The 16,854-nt window shown below is 33.1% G+C and overlaps 1 protein-coding gene across 3 annotated transcripts in view; it reads left to right on the top strand.

Moving 5' to 3' along the window:
* Hook3 (hook microtubule tethering protein 3) overlaps nt 1–16,854 on the top strand; it is a 121,249-nt gene that overhangs the window by 84,396 nt on the left and 19,999 nt on the right. For all 3 annotated transcript variants that reach the window (XM_058579938.1, XM_058579937.1, XM_046446509.2), the window contains exons 14-17: nt 1,060–1,129; nt 4,560–4,700; nt 10,098–10,185; nt 14,517–14,551. In XM_058579938.1, the coding sequence (XP_058435921.1) occupies nt 1,060–1,129; nt 4,560–4,700; nt 10,098–10,185; nt 14,517–14,551 (334 nt within the window). The remainder of the gene's footprint in view (nt 1–1,059; nt 1,130–4,559; nt 4,701–10,097; nt 10,186–14,516; nt 14,552–16,854) is intronic.

Here is a 16,854-nt window from a genome sequence, read left to right as displayed (position 1 = left end):
CTACTTGGGAGATTGAGGCAATGGGATTACAAGTTCAGGAGTGGCTAGAGCAATTTAGGAGACTCTGTCTCAAAGCAAAAAATAGGTTAAGGTTATATTTCATATACCTGCCTAGCATGTATATGCCAGGCCTTGAGTAGCACTTACTTGGCATGTGTGAAGACTTGGGTTTGATCCCCAACACCTCATACAAAACAAAACCACAACCACTTAATACCAGTTAAGGTAGCTAATACTCTTACTCACCCTAAAAAAAAAAAAAGAAAAGAAAAGAAAAAAGTGCTGATGAAGATACGGAGAATTGGAACTCTTATACATTGCTGGTAGGAATGATCAGTGCTGTAGAAACCAGTTTGTTGGCTCTTGAGAAAGTTAAACATAAAATTACTGTATGATTTAGCAGTTCCATTCCTAAGTGTATACCCAAAAGAATTGAAAATGGTGGACTAACCAGATGCTTGTGCACAAATTTTCATAGCAGCAGCATTCACAGTCATCAAAAGGTGAAAGCAAGGCTAGTGTCTGTTGATGGATAAATGGATAAACAAAATGCATTTGTATACATAGGAATATTATTTGGCCACAAAAGGAAGGAAATTCTGATACATGCCAAAATATGAATGAATCTTTAAAACATTGTTTTAAGTAAGCCAAACACAAAAAGACAAATATTGTATGATTCTACTTATATGGGGTATTTAGACTGGGCAAATTACTGAGACAGAAAGTAGAATGGAGGTTACCAGGGACCAGGAAAGGAAGGAATGGAGAGTTATTGCCTAATGTCTATAGAATTTCTGATTTGAGTGATACAAAAGTTTTGAAAATAGGCAGTGGTATTGACTATATATTGTGAATATACTTAATGCTACATAGTTGTATACTTAAAATAGTAAAATACTGTAAGACTACTACAGTGAGATCTTGTACTTGAGAAAATGGTGATTTTATCTGTTAAAATTAATGCTCAAGATAGAGTTTCCTCTAAAGTTTGTATTACTTAACTAAAGGATGTAGTTGTGCTTTCTGTTAACCTTGTATTTGCATCTGTGTTTATAGGATTAATGCCTCTGGGCAGTCAAGAATCTTCAGATAGCCTCGCAGCAGAGATTATTACTCCTGAAATCAGGTAAGGAGATTATGATGTTCACAGTCACACTGCATAATATTTGTGGAGAAAAATGATTCCTTTAAAGTGTAAAGAGAACCAGTTCTTTTTTATTACTAATACTTTGAACTTGAATTCAGTATTAAATTTTTATGTTTTCAGCATGTTAGAAGCTTTCTTCAACTGGCCTAACAGATAACTGATCTTCTCATTTCAGTAGGACAATCTTTCACACAAAGTAAACTAATACCCTCAACAAACATTTAGCAATGAAAATATTTGGCCAAAGACAAAGGTTATGCTTAGCTATCAGCCTGCAAAATAATTTTAAGGTTTTATCTACTAACCACTTGGAATGGTCTGGGAAAGATACAGTGCTATAGAGAGGAGGAAACATCTCCCTATCTCTAAATACTCTTCCCTCAGTAATAATCCTTCTTATTTAGCCAAAGCATTTTTTAAAATTCCATTTAACTTAGCATATATATATGAATGAGAAATGGGTTTGGGGGAAGTCTTCAGTTTCCAGAAGGAAAATGCTTTTACCTTTTCTGGGCCTATTTGCTCCTTTTTAAAATGGACGCTGACCTTGATGCTTCAGGGGTAGGTGTGTGGCATACAACTGTAATCCCAGCTACTTAGGAGGTTGAAGCAGGATGATGGCTAATTTGAGACTAGCCTGGGCAACTTATTGAGATGCTTCCTCAAAGTAAAAAAGGGCTGGGGGTATACCTAAATGGTGGAGGGCCCCTATGTTCAATTCCTAGTACTGAAAAAAAAAGAAAAAAGAAAAAAAATCTTTGGAATTATTAAGTGGAATAATGGTTGTGTAAAAGTTTTATAAACTGTAAAAGTTGAAGTAAGTACTCATTGAATAAATGATTTTTTAATTTAAGAAGTACAAACAAAAGAAGTATAATTCAACATCATGTCTGGAGATATCTTTATTACTTCCTAATATGTTACATTATAATTGAACCAATAAAATTAGTTGAATGGATGAATACTTATTATTTAAAAACATTTATAAAAGTCTATGTCCCCTCAAAATTTTTTACAGTGGCTCTCTAAGAAAAGAATAATTATAAAGATTTGACAAGGTTTTTTTTTTTTTTGCATATTACTAGATACAAATTAGAATATGCTGTATGTCCAGAAGAACTGTCAAAAAAAATGAAATGATTAGCAGTGATGAAAAGTTTGCAACTTAAGTCATAGACAGTGGGATATTATTTCGTACTTTTTATTGATGTTGAGTGAGAAATTGGAATACTCAAAGTAGGGGAAAAGATTAAAGTAGAATAATTTTTTTTAAGCAAATTAACAAAATGTCTCATCTAAGAGTGTGCTTATCTTTTAACTGAAAAATAACACTTCTGAGAATTAATCCTAAGGAAATTTTTTGTACACAAAGGTATATCCTATTAAAATGTTAAAACTCAATTGATAATATGCCCATAATCGGACTTTTATGAAATAACTGATTCACTTATATATTTTAACAGTATGTCACTTAAAATTTATTAAAGTGGGGCTGGGATGGTGGCTCAGCGGTAGAGCGCTCTTCTAGCACATGTGAGGCCCTGGGTTCATTCCTCAGCACCACATAAAAACAAAAAAATAAAAATTTATTAAAGTGTAGTTAATAATAAAGATTATGAACTTTTAACTGTAAATAGCAGCTATGAGTGCAATGTGTGTTGTGTGATACCATTTTTTAAGCAATGTGTACTGTATGTATACACACATAGAAAGCTATATTTAAATAATAGTTCTTTTGCATCAGAGAGTTAAAGAGAGTTATATTTTCTTTTATCTTTTATTCCCTACAATGAAGGTGTGTACTTTGTAATTGAAAAATACAAAGTTATTGCTGTCCATATACAAAATATTTCACATTCTATATGATTTCTTGAATTGAGTTGCAAGTTTTTTTTTTTATTTATATATGACAGCGGAATGCATTACAATTCTTATTACACATATAGAGCACAATTTTTCACATCTCTGGTAGTATACAAAGTATATTCACACCAGTTTGTGTCTTCATACATGTACTTTGGATAATAATGATCATCACATTCCACCATCATTTATAACCCCATATCCGCTTCCCTCCCCTCCAACCCCTCTTCCCTATCTAGAGTACATCTATTCCTCCCATGCTCCCACTCCCTATGCCACTATGAATCAGCCTTCTTATATCAAAGAATACATTTGGCATTTCGTTTTTTGGGATTGGCTAACTTCACTTAGCATTATCTTCTCTAACTCCATCCATTTACCTGCAAATGCCATGATTTTATTCTCTTTTATTGATGAGTAATATTCCATTGTGTATATAAGGGCATCTTGGTTGGTTCCACAGTTTAGCTATTGTGAACTGTGCTGCTTTAAACATTGATGTGGCTGTGTACCCAAAGGACTTAAAAACAGCGAACTATTGAGTTGCAAGTTTGATTCATCTTTTGGGTAGCAAAAGTAAAAATACTTGAGAAGATTTATGGTGTTTACAAAATAAGAGCTGGTTTTAATATGTATGTTTCTCATTTTGATTTGTTTTTCATTAGAAGCACAGCTTTTTATAGGATTTGGTATCTGAAAGCACTCTCTTCATGGGCCCGTCTAAAGAAGACCCTGTATAAAGAAGAAATGAATTATATATTTAAAGAACATTTTCATATGAATAAATATTTAATTATATTAGCTCTGTAATAAATGTGGTTACCAGTTCAGTGTGACTGTTGCTTTTAACATTCCTCTATGTAAGCTTTGGCTTGGCACAAGAATGAATGCAAAGCAATGTAATCTAGTAATCTGACTCTAATAATTCACCTTGTTAGAAGACTACACTTTTACATATCTCTAGGATTGGGTGTGCTGAATTTCTTGAAAACAGTCCTCCAAATGATTGGTAATGTAAGAGCTTGGCTTTAGAGGTCATGTTTTCTTATGAGAACCAAAGAACAAGAAAACATAAATTTATTCACAGCTTAAATATTTAAATCAGAAGGGAAACAGGATTTTAAAATGCCTTCATTATAAATCATGATATGCAGAGATTATTATCTTCAGATTATTCCTTGTATAAAGAATTTAAGAAATGATGGTGGAATGTGATGATCATTATCATCCAAAGAACACGTATGAAGACACAAATGGGTGTGAATATGCTTTGTATACAACCAGAGATATGAAAAATTGTACTCTATATGTATAGTAAGAATTGTAATGCATTCTGCTGTTATATATAAATAAAAAAGAATAAATTAATTAAAAGAAAATAATTTAAAACCTGAAATGGAATGCCTTAACAGTTAGAAAGAAGCTACATTCATTGCAGGTACTTTTTCACTTATGTGTATTGAGTCTGTAACTATACATGAGTAGATTTTTTATACCTATATTGTATTAATGTACCAGGTAATCAGTTTTCGTTTTGTTCATTCAGGGAGAAACTTATTCGTCTTCAGCATGAGAATAGAATGCTAAAAATTAATCAAGAGGGTTCAGACAATGAAAAAATTGCCTTATTGCAGAGCCTTTTAGATGACGCAAATCTACGCAAGAATGAACTGGAGACAGAGAACAGGTAGAGTATATATAGGTGGCAGCATCCAGCCATAGGCACTCCCTATTTGCCTTATTTTTGATTCCCTTAAACAAAGAGAATTTGGAATTGTAATTTGAAAAAGAGTCAAATGCTACTATATTGCCTTTGAAAAATACTTTATTTCTCCACTTAGACTTGCCAGAAAGTATTGTATATCTTTCTGTTAGCATTATCTTCTTGATTTTTTTTTCAAGCAAAATGATACTAAAGCTCTACCATTTACCCTTTCTAATCACTAGTTAAAAGTAAAAAAGAAAGAAAACTAATCATTTAGTTTAGCCTTTTGCAACAATTTCAATTCTTATTTCATAATCGGTAATAAAGTTTATTGTTTTCATGGGCTGATGGTTTCAGAGGATCCATTGGCATGGAGTTGAATTGACAAAGCATTATTTTTTATAATCTGGTATTTATTGTGACACTTAAAGAAAGTCATTTCTCTTATGAGCAGTTCAGTTATTTTGAGAATTTAGAATCTGTAAATTTAACAAGAAAATCACTTTTCTGAGAACTTGTAAGTTTTTGGTTACATTAAAATGAGCAGTTTCCTTTAACAAAGGTTACTTTTATATTTTTGTTGTAACTGTCTTTAGATTCTTTTGGGAAATGTTTCTTAAATAATAAACATAATATTTTCCTTTTTCTTACTGATGTAATATTCTGTCTTTAGGGAGACTTTTCAATTTTATTATATAATTTATATAATTTCATAGTTTGCCTGATATTGCAGATTCTTTATTATGCCTGATTGCTTTGGCCTTTTGTAAGTGAGAGTCAATCTTGCAAGTCATAATTGTTATGACAGTTTTATATATCCTACCCTTCTTCCTATAGCTTTAAAAGTTAAATCTACCAAAGCAGAATCAGCAAACAGTATACATTGGCATAAATGCCAGAGTGATTATAAGAACACCTAACATTAAATACAAATGGAAGGAAAGCATTTTTACATCAATTCTTAGGAACATAGAAAATGAGTGTTTTTTAAAAAGTATTAGAAAAAGTAGAAAATGCAGTAGGTGTAGGAGGGATTATAGAAAACAGCTTGCTGCTGTTTACAACTTAGTGTTATGTTTGTTTCTTAAATTACAAAACTGATGACAACCTACCTTTAGATTATGATCACCAGTGATCTGTGATTATAACAACTAATATTTATTAAGCAACTCTTTTTTCCAAACATTGGGCTAAGTGTTTTAGACATGTTCTTTCTTATTTTAACGTAAGTTTTACAGAAGAGGGAACTTGGGCTCAGACTCTGGCTTCCTGGCTTTGCAGTCCTTGTACCTAACCTATACCCACCTTCTTGCCACTTTATCTTCTACTGTTTTTGTAGAACATTTACTCTCTTTCCTGTCTTCCTTTCCTCCTCTGTAAATCAACCTAAATTTGTTCTTCCTGAGTTTATAAATATTTACCTTATCTCTACCTTGATCTTGTAATAGATTGGCAACAGGAACCTAAGGTTAGTCCCATTGTGTCTTGTTTACTTGTTATTTCACGCTAGTTTATTTAAATGTGCCATTTACTCCTCAATAGATTTTACATATTTCTCATATTCTTATTCACTCGCTAGTATCTAGTTCTGAACGGTCACTCAGTGTCATCTTTATCAGCCAACCATCTTCATAACAAGGTTTGTTTATAAGCCCTGGATTTTCTGCACATGGCTCATTAATTTCAGTTATTTCTGATAGAGGAGAACAGAGTTCACTGGCAGTTTTCACTATTTCCAAAACACCAAACTCATCTTGTTTTATCAATTTTTGTCCCAACTTCAAGCAGACTACAGTAAACATTTCCCAGAGCTGCCTTCCCAGTGCAAAATCGCTGATTCCCACTGTTTCAGTACCATTTTCTGGTCTTATCCATTCATGTTTCTCTGAACTTATGCACAAAAGCGGAGCAGACCCCATACACAGTGTCCTGGGGACCCAGCCCTCAGCCACTCTGCATCATTCATAGGGCTATGTTTGAAAAACTATTGAGAGTGGCCATGTGTGCCTTGGCCACCCAGTGGCTTAGACTAGAGTCCCCACCGAGTCTTTTAACCTTAAATATAATTGGTTAGCCACCCCATATGTCAGCTATTAGTAGGCCATGTTTGTAGTAGGCCTCCAAAGTCCTTTCCAGTGAGTCACTTTTTTTTTTTTTAAATCTGTAGTTCTGTTATTGATGAAACAATATTAGAAGAGTGATAAAAGATTGAGAGTGGAGCCATAACAAAATTGCTCAGAGAACTTTCTCAACGTACCCATGATCATGTTTCCCTACTTCTCAGAGAAAATTTTGAAGCTCAGCCTGTCTTCCATACTACCTTGATATCTTTGTATTCAGTAGTTAGACTTCAATTAAAATGTTAATTAAATTCCTGAAGGAAGAAAGAGAAGGTAGAAACAATTCACATTTATAGAATATCTGCTTTGTGCCAGTACTGTGTCTAACATACTGCATATGTTATCTCAATTCATCCTCTAGACAACTCCATGAGTGAAGTAGGCATTATAATTCTTTTTTTTTAACAGATAATCTTTTTCATATATATTTGTTTGCTCACATGCTTCATATGTTAACAGTTATATGTACTTGTGCATCTCATTGCTGGGCATTTACATTGTTTTCAAATCCCCCAAGGAACATGTTGGTACAGACTAATTATACTTTATGACATTTACAATGATCTCTACCTAGTAGGCTTACAATGTTAATTAATGAAATAATCTCAAAAGCGGCTAAGATGAAAGTTGAAATCATCTTATAGTTTGAAACATTTTTCCCAAATGCTTTCTGAAAAGATTGAACAGAATTACAGTGTATTGGTCATGTATTTATGAACTTGTGTTGAATTTAGATTTTCAGATAATTTGATTTCTTAAAACCTCTTGATGAAAATAATTTTAACAAAGTTTCTGACTGTTTTGATTCTAAAAATTCACTGCTCTCTTTTATCCTTAATTTGAGACAATCTGGCTTCTACTCCCATTTCACTATATTATTTTTTACTAAAATAACTAATCATTTTTAAATGACTAATCCAGTAGGAATATTCAAGACATTATCTTTTCTCATCTCTATATTCAGTGATGCTTATTTCCTTCTCCTCCAAACTTTTTTTTCTTCACAATAAAGTTGTTTTTCCCCCATCCCTTGGCCGATCTGCCATTGGACATCTTTTCTCCTCATTACTACTATATTTCACATGCTTTCTAGACATTGCCATTTATGATTTTAGTTAACCTCAGATGGCTCTCAAGTGTGCATGCTCAACTTGGAACTTTTCTCTATACTTAAGGTTCAGGTATATTACTGTTTGACAGACTTTCCTAGGCACATTTTCAACAAATACAAAATCAGATGCTTTATATTTCTTTTTTCAAATTGTTCTTTCTGTCTTTCCTTTCTCGGTAAATTTCAAAATCCTAAGTGTTATTTTTGATTCCTGTATTCTTTTGCCATTTCTCCAAATATTTCCTCTTCTCTTCCCTTGGATTTCAGGCATATTTAGTAGTAATAGGCATATTTAGTACTAATAATTATAATAATCTTCTCCTAGTTTTCAGGCCTATCTTTGACCTTTTAAATAACATCTCTACTCTAAAACCAATGTGATCTTTTTAAATGCTATCTGATTATATTTTCCCCTTCTTGAAATCCTTCAGTGTCACCCAAGACCTAGGGAACCAAACTTGTCTACTGAAGCATGCATCACATTGAACTAGATAATTTATGAAGCCCTGGAATCAGCATTATGAAAATTTGTTTGGGTTATTTCAATTTCAGCCAGATTTTAGCTTTGTTCATTATAAGTTTCATATACTTGGCATTTTATACAAATGCCAAAGGAGCAGATTGTATCTGATATACTCTTTTTCTCCTCTAGTTTCATTCTTCCTCTACAAACTTATTTTTTAGTTCTACCATTTCTGAACACTGTACCCTGATTTTTTGTTTTTTGTTTTTATATTTTTTATTTTGAGAAAGGTCTTAAGAGTCTTGCTAAGTTGTCCAGGCAGACCTCAAACTTGTGGAACTCCTGCCTCGGCCTTTTGAGTAGCTGGGATTACAGGTGTACACCACTGTGCCAGGTTCATTTTTTGATGCTTTTGTTGGACTTACTGTCTCAAATCCCCTTCCCACCCTTAATCACTTGGGCATTTTATTTATTGTTCTAATCTTAATTTATATCAAACATACCTTAATTACTCCATGGAATTCTTTTTAAATAGTCATCGTTTCTTTTGTATATTTCTATACACCATTTTGAAGTATTTATTTCATTGTATTTTATTTGTTTACCTTTTTTTAAATTTTTTAGTTGTAGCTGGACACAGTATCTTTATTTATTTATTTTTATGTGGTGCTGAGGATCAAACCCAGGGCCTTGTACATGCTAGTCAAGTACTCTACCGCTGAGCCACAATCCCAGCCCTTTGTTTACCTTTTTATCTCTACCACACTGTACATTCCTTGAGTGAGGAGATATTTTCATGTTAGTGCTTATAACAGTACCTGGTACTTTATAAGCATACCGAAGTGAATTTCAGATAAATAAATATACATTAGCACTTCAGCTTCAAAAAAAAGTGTCTACCAAAAATACTGTGTTAGAAATCATCCTAGAAATTTAAGAACCTCGGAAACACTGTGAGGTAGTAAGTTCTTATCAAACTTTGTAGATAAGGAACAGGCTCGGGAAAGCCAGGTTATATGCCCAAGGTGATATAAACTGAGTGAGAACTTCCAGAATGGCCACCTTCTAGACTTCCCAGGGAGGAACTTCCAGAATGGCCACCTTCTAGACTTCCCAGGGAACTCAAAATGAAAATCCTTAAAGAGCTTTAAAAAAGAAAGCAACAGCAGCATAAGCTTCAGCTGTCCTGACTACTGGAGCTCCTGTTCTGATAAGACTGTGACATCCTTAAACCAAGAGAACAGGCCTCAGGCATTCAGACAACTGGCACTGTGATAACCAGCTATATACCTGAGACAAGTCACTTCACTGCTATGGTACTGGAGGCACCATGGATTGTAATAAATTTAATATACCCTTCCAATACTCTTCTTTTTCTTCTTTTAGTTTTTTAAAATTTATCTATATTAACTTCTGGGTAATTGTTTTGCTAGTATTTTTATTCAACTTAATATAAATAGGTTATATGTTTTGCCCAAAAGAAAAAAATTCAAGCAATAGAAAAAAGAATGTGAAAAGTAAGCTCTGCTAATGACATGAGACTGCAACTAAACTACTATGTACTACTACCATAATATTTGTTTTAGTTTGCTAATAATACTTTCTGTATAACCAATATAACAACCAAAGGAACAGAAGCATTAATAAATCTATACTTAGAAAATTAATGTACGTTTGATTTGTAGGCTTGTGAATCAAAGACTTCTAGAAGTACAGTCACAAGTTGAAGAACTGCAGAAATCTTTACAAGATCAAGGCTCAAAAGCAGAAGATGTAAGTTTTAATATATACCAGCCATAGTCCAAAAGTTTCACAAAGTTGAGAAAAGTTGTATACCTTATGTTCTCTCTCAAAATAATTTTGCAGTATATTGGTTATGGAAAAGAATCTGTTACTCTTTTTACTAACTTTCCTTATGAAAAAGACTAGATAGTACTTAATTATCTGTTTCAGATTTACTCTGCTTAGAATTAGTTTATTTCTAGTTAACAAATAAGGAATTAATTGAGACTTTGTTTTAAATGTGCTCAATTCAGCATTCAGATGTCAAGAATAGGGTTTTTCCCTCTTGTCAATATATATATATATATATATTTTTTTTTTTTCAAGTAAAAATTTTAATGTAAATTAGATATGGAAGAAAATAATGCCATCCCTAGAAGTCCATTTTCCCTGAATTTGTGAATCCCTCCTACCTCTTTTAAGATAGGATAGTACCCTGTTGCCTGTGATGAACTTGCAATCCTATCCTCCTGCTTCAGATTCCAGAGGAGCTGGGATTACAGGTGTGCACCACTGATCCCACTTTAAATATTCCTTTAGCATTCTGCATATTGAATCTCTCTGCCTACATAATTGACACATTTCCTGTTGAATATGTGTTGAGCCAAAAAGGATGTCTTTCTTCACCTCCTCATGCTAACTGTATATCACAGTGCTTCAGTAACACAGAGTAGTTAATTATTCTCTAGAAAAAGCAGAGCTATAGCTGGGTGTAGTAGCATATGCCTGTAATTCTAGTCACCCAGGAGGCTAAGACAGGAGGATTGCAAGTTCAAAGCCAGACTTAGCAACTTAGCAAGACCCTGTCTCAAAATTAAAAATAAAAAGTGCAGGGGATGTAGTTCAGTGGTAAAGTGCCCCTGGGTTTAATCCCCAATACCAAAGAAAAGAAAAAAGAGAGAAAGAAACACTGAATAGATTATAATTGGCAAGTCTTTTCCATTTAATGAGAAGTATGCAATTGAGCTAAGGCTTGTAACGTATTAAAAAAACAGTGTTAAGAGGAAAACTAAATTTTATTTATTTAATTGGTCTTTGCTTCAGCCAGCTGTTTTGTTTCATTTTTTTCCTGTTACCAGTGTTATTTGCTGTAATTTCTAGTCTTGAATGTATACTTGATTGTTTCCATTGATACAGTCATTTTGGGGGATCAATTCAAAAGTATAGATTCAGCCACTCACCCTTATTAACATAAGAGGGTATTAAAACAAAAGGAATCAAAGAGAGGGAGTTAAGTAAATACTTAAAATCTGAGAATACTAAGTATTGAATGCTCCAGAGGGACTTAATCAGTTTCTCTATATACACTTAGTTTAGACTGACAACACATGCCCTTCTTTCTAATTAGTGATTTTAGTTTATTCCTCAACTATTGTCTTGGTGTAGTCATCTTTGTTTCCCAAATTGATTTCCAACTTCTTTCATTGTCACTAGTGTTTAAATTATAGCTTTATCAAAATGGAACTAGTTTGAAATGTCATACTTACTGAAGTGGGGTGTGTGTGGGATTGAACCCAGCACTATGCCACTGAGCCCTAACCCCAGCCCAATGTCATGCTTTTAAAAGAGATATGTTTTTATCCAGAATGCTAGATCACAAATTGCAAATCATTAGTGTACTAAAACAGTATTGAGCCTAATTAAGAAATCTTTGAAATGAACCACAGGTTGTAACATTTTCTATTCATTGACATCTCTAGGTCTCTTAAACTGGGATAAATGTAAATTTTTTTCTGGTCTCTAAAACTTAAAGGAGACTTTTCTATATTTTTGTTTTGGTAGGGAGAAGAAGGGCCTGTCATAAACAAAGTAAATTTGGTGAACTATCAGTATCAGCTAAACTTTAGTGTTCTGATGATGACCATTGTAAACCATAAGTAAGGGAGTTTATTGTTTAAAAATAACTTGGCATAGCCTGGTTAGGTATCACTGTGATAATCAAATCTAATTAAATATGCTGTGGGCCATTACTTTAAGAGAACATATTTCAGAATTGAAATGCCAGCCCTACCAAATACTATTTGCATAAATTGATTGATTGATTGATTTGACTGCCTAATGAGATGTCTTGCTTTAAATTAAGCAAAAATTTCCTCTAAGCTCTCTTCTGTGTGTAGAAAAGATTCAACTGGAAAACTATTTCTGTTTTAAAACTCTGCCTTCAAATGGCTTGGAGAAATAAAGAGTATGTGATACTTTGCCCCTGTACACTTGATGTTTGCCTTATATTTCTCTTCACTAACTCACAGTGTTGCATCTCAGGAATGTGTATCACATAGAGCAACCTGCCAGATGGAATTGGTCCCCTCTGAGGAACAACAGCATAGTTTCCGCCTGTTTCTGTTATCACAAACACAGTTCTTTCATGTGACCTTAAGTCAGAGTAGGATGGTTTGCATATTTTTATTATTATTTTTATGTCATTTGTTTTTAGCATGGAAGCAGAAAAGCATTGTTATATCCAGTCATATGGATAATTTGAGCTAGCCACAGTATATAAAACTCCAGAGAACAAGACAGGATGAGGAGAACATAGAAGAAAGAAAAATGTACATTTCTGAAAAAAAATTCATATCTTTTACTTCTGTTCATGAATTACTAAATCGTTCCTTCTATTGGCTGCTGTGTTTGCTTCATACTAATATGTCCTCTCTGTCTCTTGGCATGGTTTCTGCTCAAGGCTATTGTAAGTATGGCTTCCTGTTCATTTCTATATATTGAGCAGTTTTTAGATTTATAACTGTTATTCAACATCATAGTTGATGTTAAAATTTTAAATAAAGGCAATTTTATGCAAAATGGATATACCAACATTACTTGCCTTTTATGTTTATATCCTTTATAGTTAAGATACTTACAGGATATCCAGATCTTAAAAGTCAAATCATAGAGAAATCTACCTTTATTTCCCCCCCATCATTCCTGCTATGGCCATTATTATAATCAGTTCATTTATATAAATTATTTTGACACCAGCATCCTAATGCAGTCTGGCCTCCTCCTGCCATACATTTGGATAGTAACAGTCTTCAATTTGGAAAGGTACTTTGCATAGAAGACATAAAAGGAAAGGAGATGCATGGATTTGGGGGTCTTATAGACCTGGATTTTAATTTTGGATCTGTTAATTGAAATCTTCTAAATATTCTTCAGCCTCATTTTCTTCAACTTTAAGATGGGGCTAATATTATAATGTTGTGAGGTTTACATAAGATAGTTGTATGTGACACACTTTAGTGCAGTGCCTGGTGTATTGACCACCTATTATTTTATTATCTGTTATCTCAGTTCAAATTAGTTTTGCTAGAGTCTAATCAAAACATAATTACAAAATTTAAAGTTGAGGTTTTTTAAAAGAATTTAATTTTTATTACTCTTTACTAGAGAGAACAAGTAAAAATCAAAATGCTAATAGGATTGTTGTCTGTGTGTTTGAGGGATGCAGTGATACGAGACATACTGAGAAAAGAAGTGCATTTAAAATGTTCCTAAGTTGTATTAAAATGGACTTGAATAAACAATTATGGTGACCATTATTAAATAATGCAACTGAAAATTGAAGAACTTAGTGTAAGGGATTGTTCTTTCCTCATTGCTACTGTTGATCAATTTGAATAACTTGTTTAATAAGCCTGTATTAATTGGATTTGGCTGAATTAATTATATAATCATTTATGTTGAAATGTTTTATAAAATTCATTATTAATATATAACCTTATTAGTGTTTAATTATGAAACTTAGTGATTTTTCGTTGTTTATTTTTAGGTCAATTTTTATCTCTAGCTTTTCAGGCGACTTTTTTTTTTTTTTTTTTTTTAAAGAGAAGAGAGAGACCTTTAAAAAAAAAAATACAAAAGCTGAATTCTCCAACATATTTAAATCTGTACATACTATCATCCTTTATACTTCTCATACCAATGCATAAATTATATGCAGCCTCTGCATATTCACAAGTCAGAAAGTAAGGGAATTGATCAGAGACTTCATTGTGGTACAAGGGAAACAATATAACAGATAAAAAGTTATTGGGAAAGATCTTATTATTAAAGTCCTACCTGTATATTGAGTCAGTCAGGAATATTAGTAGTTATTTACTTGACTGCAGATAGGGGATTCAGATACAGTTTCTGGGTGTTTATACTTACTGTTACCACATATTGCTTTTCTCTCTTTATTAAACAGAATTAAACTGTGGCATATTATGTTTTGAGCTCTCTTGGTCAAAGAAATTACTGAGGGTTCACTCAAAGTTAGTTAATACTGTTAATTTTTTAAAAATAATTTGTTAAAGTACTACACTAATTTTTATTTTCATTTTCAGTCAGTTCTTCTAAAAAAGAAGCTTGAAGAACATCTGTAAGTATAAATGCTATTGCAATTCATTATATTGTGGAACAAAAGTACTTCGTTTTGGGGGATGCAGAAGTTCTAGACAATAGCACAAGTGATCTTGAAGATACAGAAAATTCTTTTAACACGTTAGTTGTGTTTACAAGTTTATCTCCACCCAGATCCTCAAGTCAAAATAGTGACTGCATTAGAACTGTTTTCACCTATGAGACTTAAGGCTTTTATAGTTTCATTATGATATTTACAATCATAATTTGGAGTATGAGACACTAAATCAAGGGTCAGAACACTTTTCTGTGAATGGCAAGATAGCAATTACCTTAGGCTGTGTAAGTCCTGGTCTCTTGTCATAGCCACTCAGCTATGTGTTTATAACTTGAAAGCAGCCATGGACAATACTTAACTAGTGGTTGTGACTGTGCTCCAATAAAACTTCATACATAAAGAGAGGCGGCCAGCTGAGTTCAGGCCAAAGGCTGCAGTTTTTACTTCTGAAGTATGACCAGCCAAATATTTCTTTTTAAGTAAATTTTTTGAAGTCTAAAACTTGACATTATATCTAAGTAGGTCTCCTCCCTACCCGCTCTCAAGTACCATAGATAGTACTTGAGTGGTAATACTGAGCTATATCCCCAGGCCCTCCCCCTTTTTACTTTTTTGAAGCTGGCCTAGAACTTGCAGTCCTTCTGCCTGAGCCTCCCAAGTCACTGGTATTATAGATGTGCACTACAGCACTTGGCTTCTAAGTAGGACTTTTTAATCTAAAAGAAGAATAAATGTTAAAATATTAACATTTTGTTTTCTCATACAGAAGAAATCTTCATCCAGATTTATCTGAGATTGGCCATGTTAGGGATATTTCATAATATTTCTTATACCCAGAAACAACTTTAATCCTTTCTAACAAAACTCCTTACAAACATTGAATATAGGGTGACCATGAATTGGTAGCCTATTGGAGTATTACAATGTTTCACTATGCTAAACTGGATATCCAGAATGACAGAGATACTTTTCTACTATGATTGGAAAGAAAGTCTGTTGTCTGGAAATTTAGCTCATGTTACCCCAATTTTGGTTTGTTTTAGTGTAGGATACTCTTAGCAACTGAGATTTGTTAGAAAGTCTAAGAATAGGCAGATTTATAATGACTAGAAGAACAAAAAAATGTTACTTCTCAGCCTTTGTGAGATTACCTATAATGAAAATTTAGTACTAGATTTTTTTTAAAATTCCTCTTCCTTTATGGCTAAAACTGGAATACCTAATCAGTTCATAAAACTAGTCTCTAATCATTGTTCTGCATTCATTCATTTACGAAGTAAAAAAACTTCATCAGAAAGGATGTATTAGAAGAAAAAAAAAGAAAGAATGTATTAGTAAAAATGGCTGCCATAAAAAATTAGTACAAACTGAATGGATTAAAACAACAAAAATTTATTTCTCACAGTTTACAGAGACTACACATAGGAAGTCAGGGTTGTCAGCAGATTGGTTCCTTCGAGAGGTTCTAAGGGGGGAATCTCTTCCTTGCCTGTCTTCTAGCTACTCATAGCTATCCTTGGTGCTCCTTAGGTTGTGGATATATCACTTTAATTTCTCTCCGCATAGGACACTCTTTTCTCTGTAGTTTGTCTCTGTAATTCCCTCATCCTGAGGGGAATACCCTCCAAGACCTCTAGTGAGGTATTATTTTTTAAATATATACATGTATATATTATTTTTTAAAATATATATATACCTATGATAAGTTTAATTAGTAAATTAAGCCCAATAAGAAGTTAACAACAATATTGAATAATAAAATAGAACAATTATATCATTATACTGTTGCAGTTTCAGTGGATCTAATAATCAAGATGGTTACCAAGTGACTAATAGCTGGATATCATATACAGTGTGGATACACTGGACAAAGTGACAATTCACTTGCCAGGCAGGACATAGCAGGACCACTACTCAGTACAACATGTAGTTTAAAACATAAATTTTCCATTTAATACTTTCATACTACAGTTGACCGTAGGAAACTGAAATCACAGAAAGCAAAACCACAGAGGAGGAGGGATTACGGTATGTTTGTCTTTACATAATCCCCCTATAAGGACACTGAGGATTCAATTTAGGGCCTACTCTCATTCAATATGACCCTCTCCTTAACTAATTAAGTCTACCAAAAGCCAGTTTCCAAATAATGTAACATTCACAGTAGTAGGCATTAGAACTTCAGCTTATCTTTTTGGGTAAAACAGTTCAACGCACCACAAGGCCTCTGTGTGTGTCAAAAGATAGTCCATGTTGTACAATTA

This window comes from Marmota monax, unplaced genomic scaffold (assembly GCF_021218885.2).
Source record: "Marmota monax isolate L192 unplaced genomic scaffold, Marmota_monax_Labrador192_F-V1.1 WCK01_AAM20220418_F8-fsc00493, whole genome shotgun sequence".
Lineage (NCBI taxonomy): Eukaryota > Metazoa > Chordata > Mammalia > Rodentia > Sciuridae > Marmota > Marmota monax.
The sequence above is the reverse complement of the archived record's forward strand: the minus strand, read 5'-3'. Positions and strand labels throughout refer to the sequence as shown.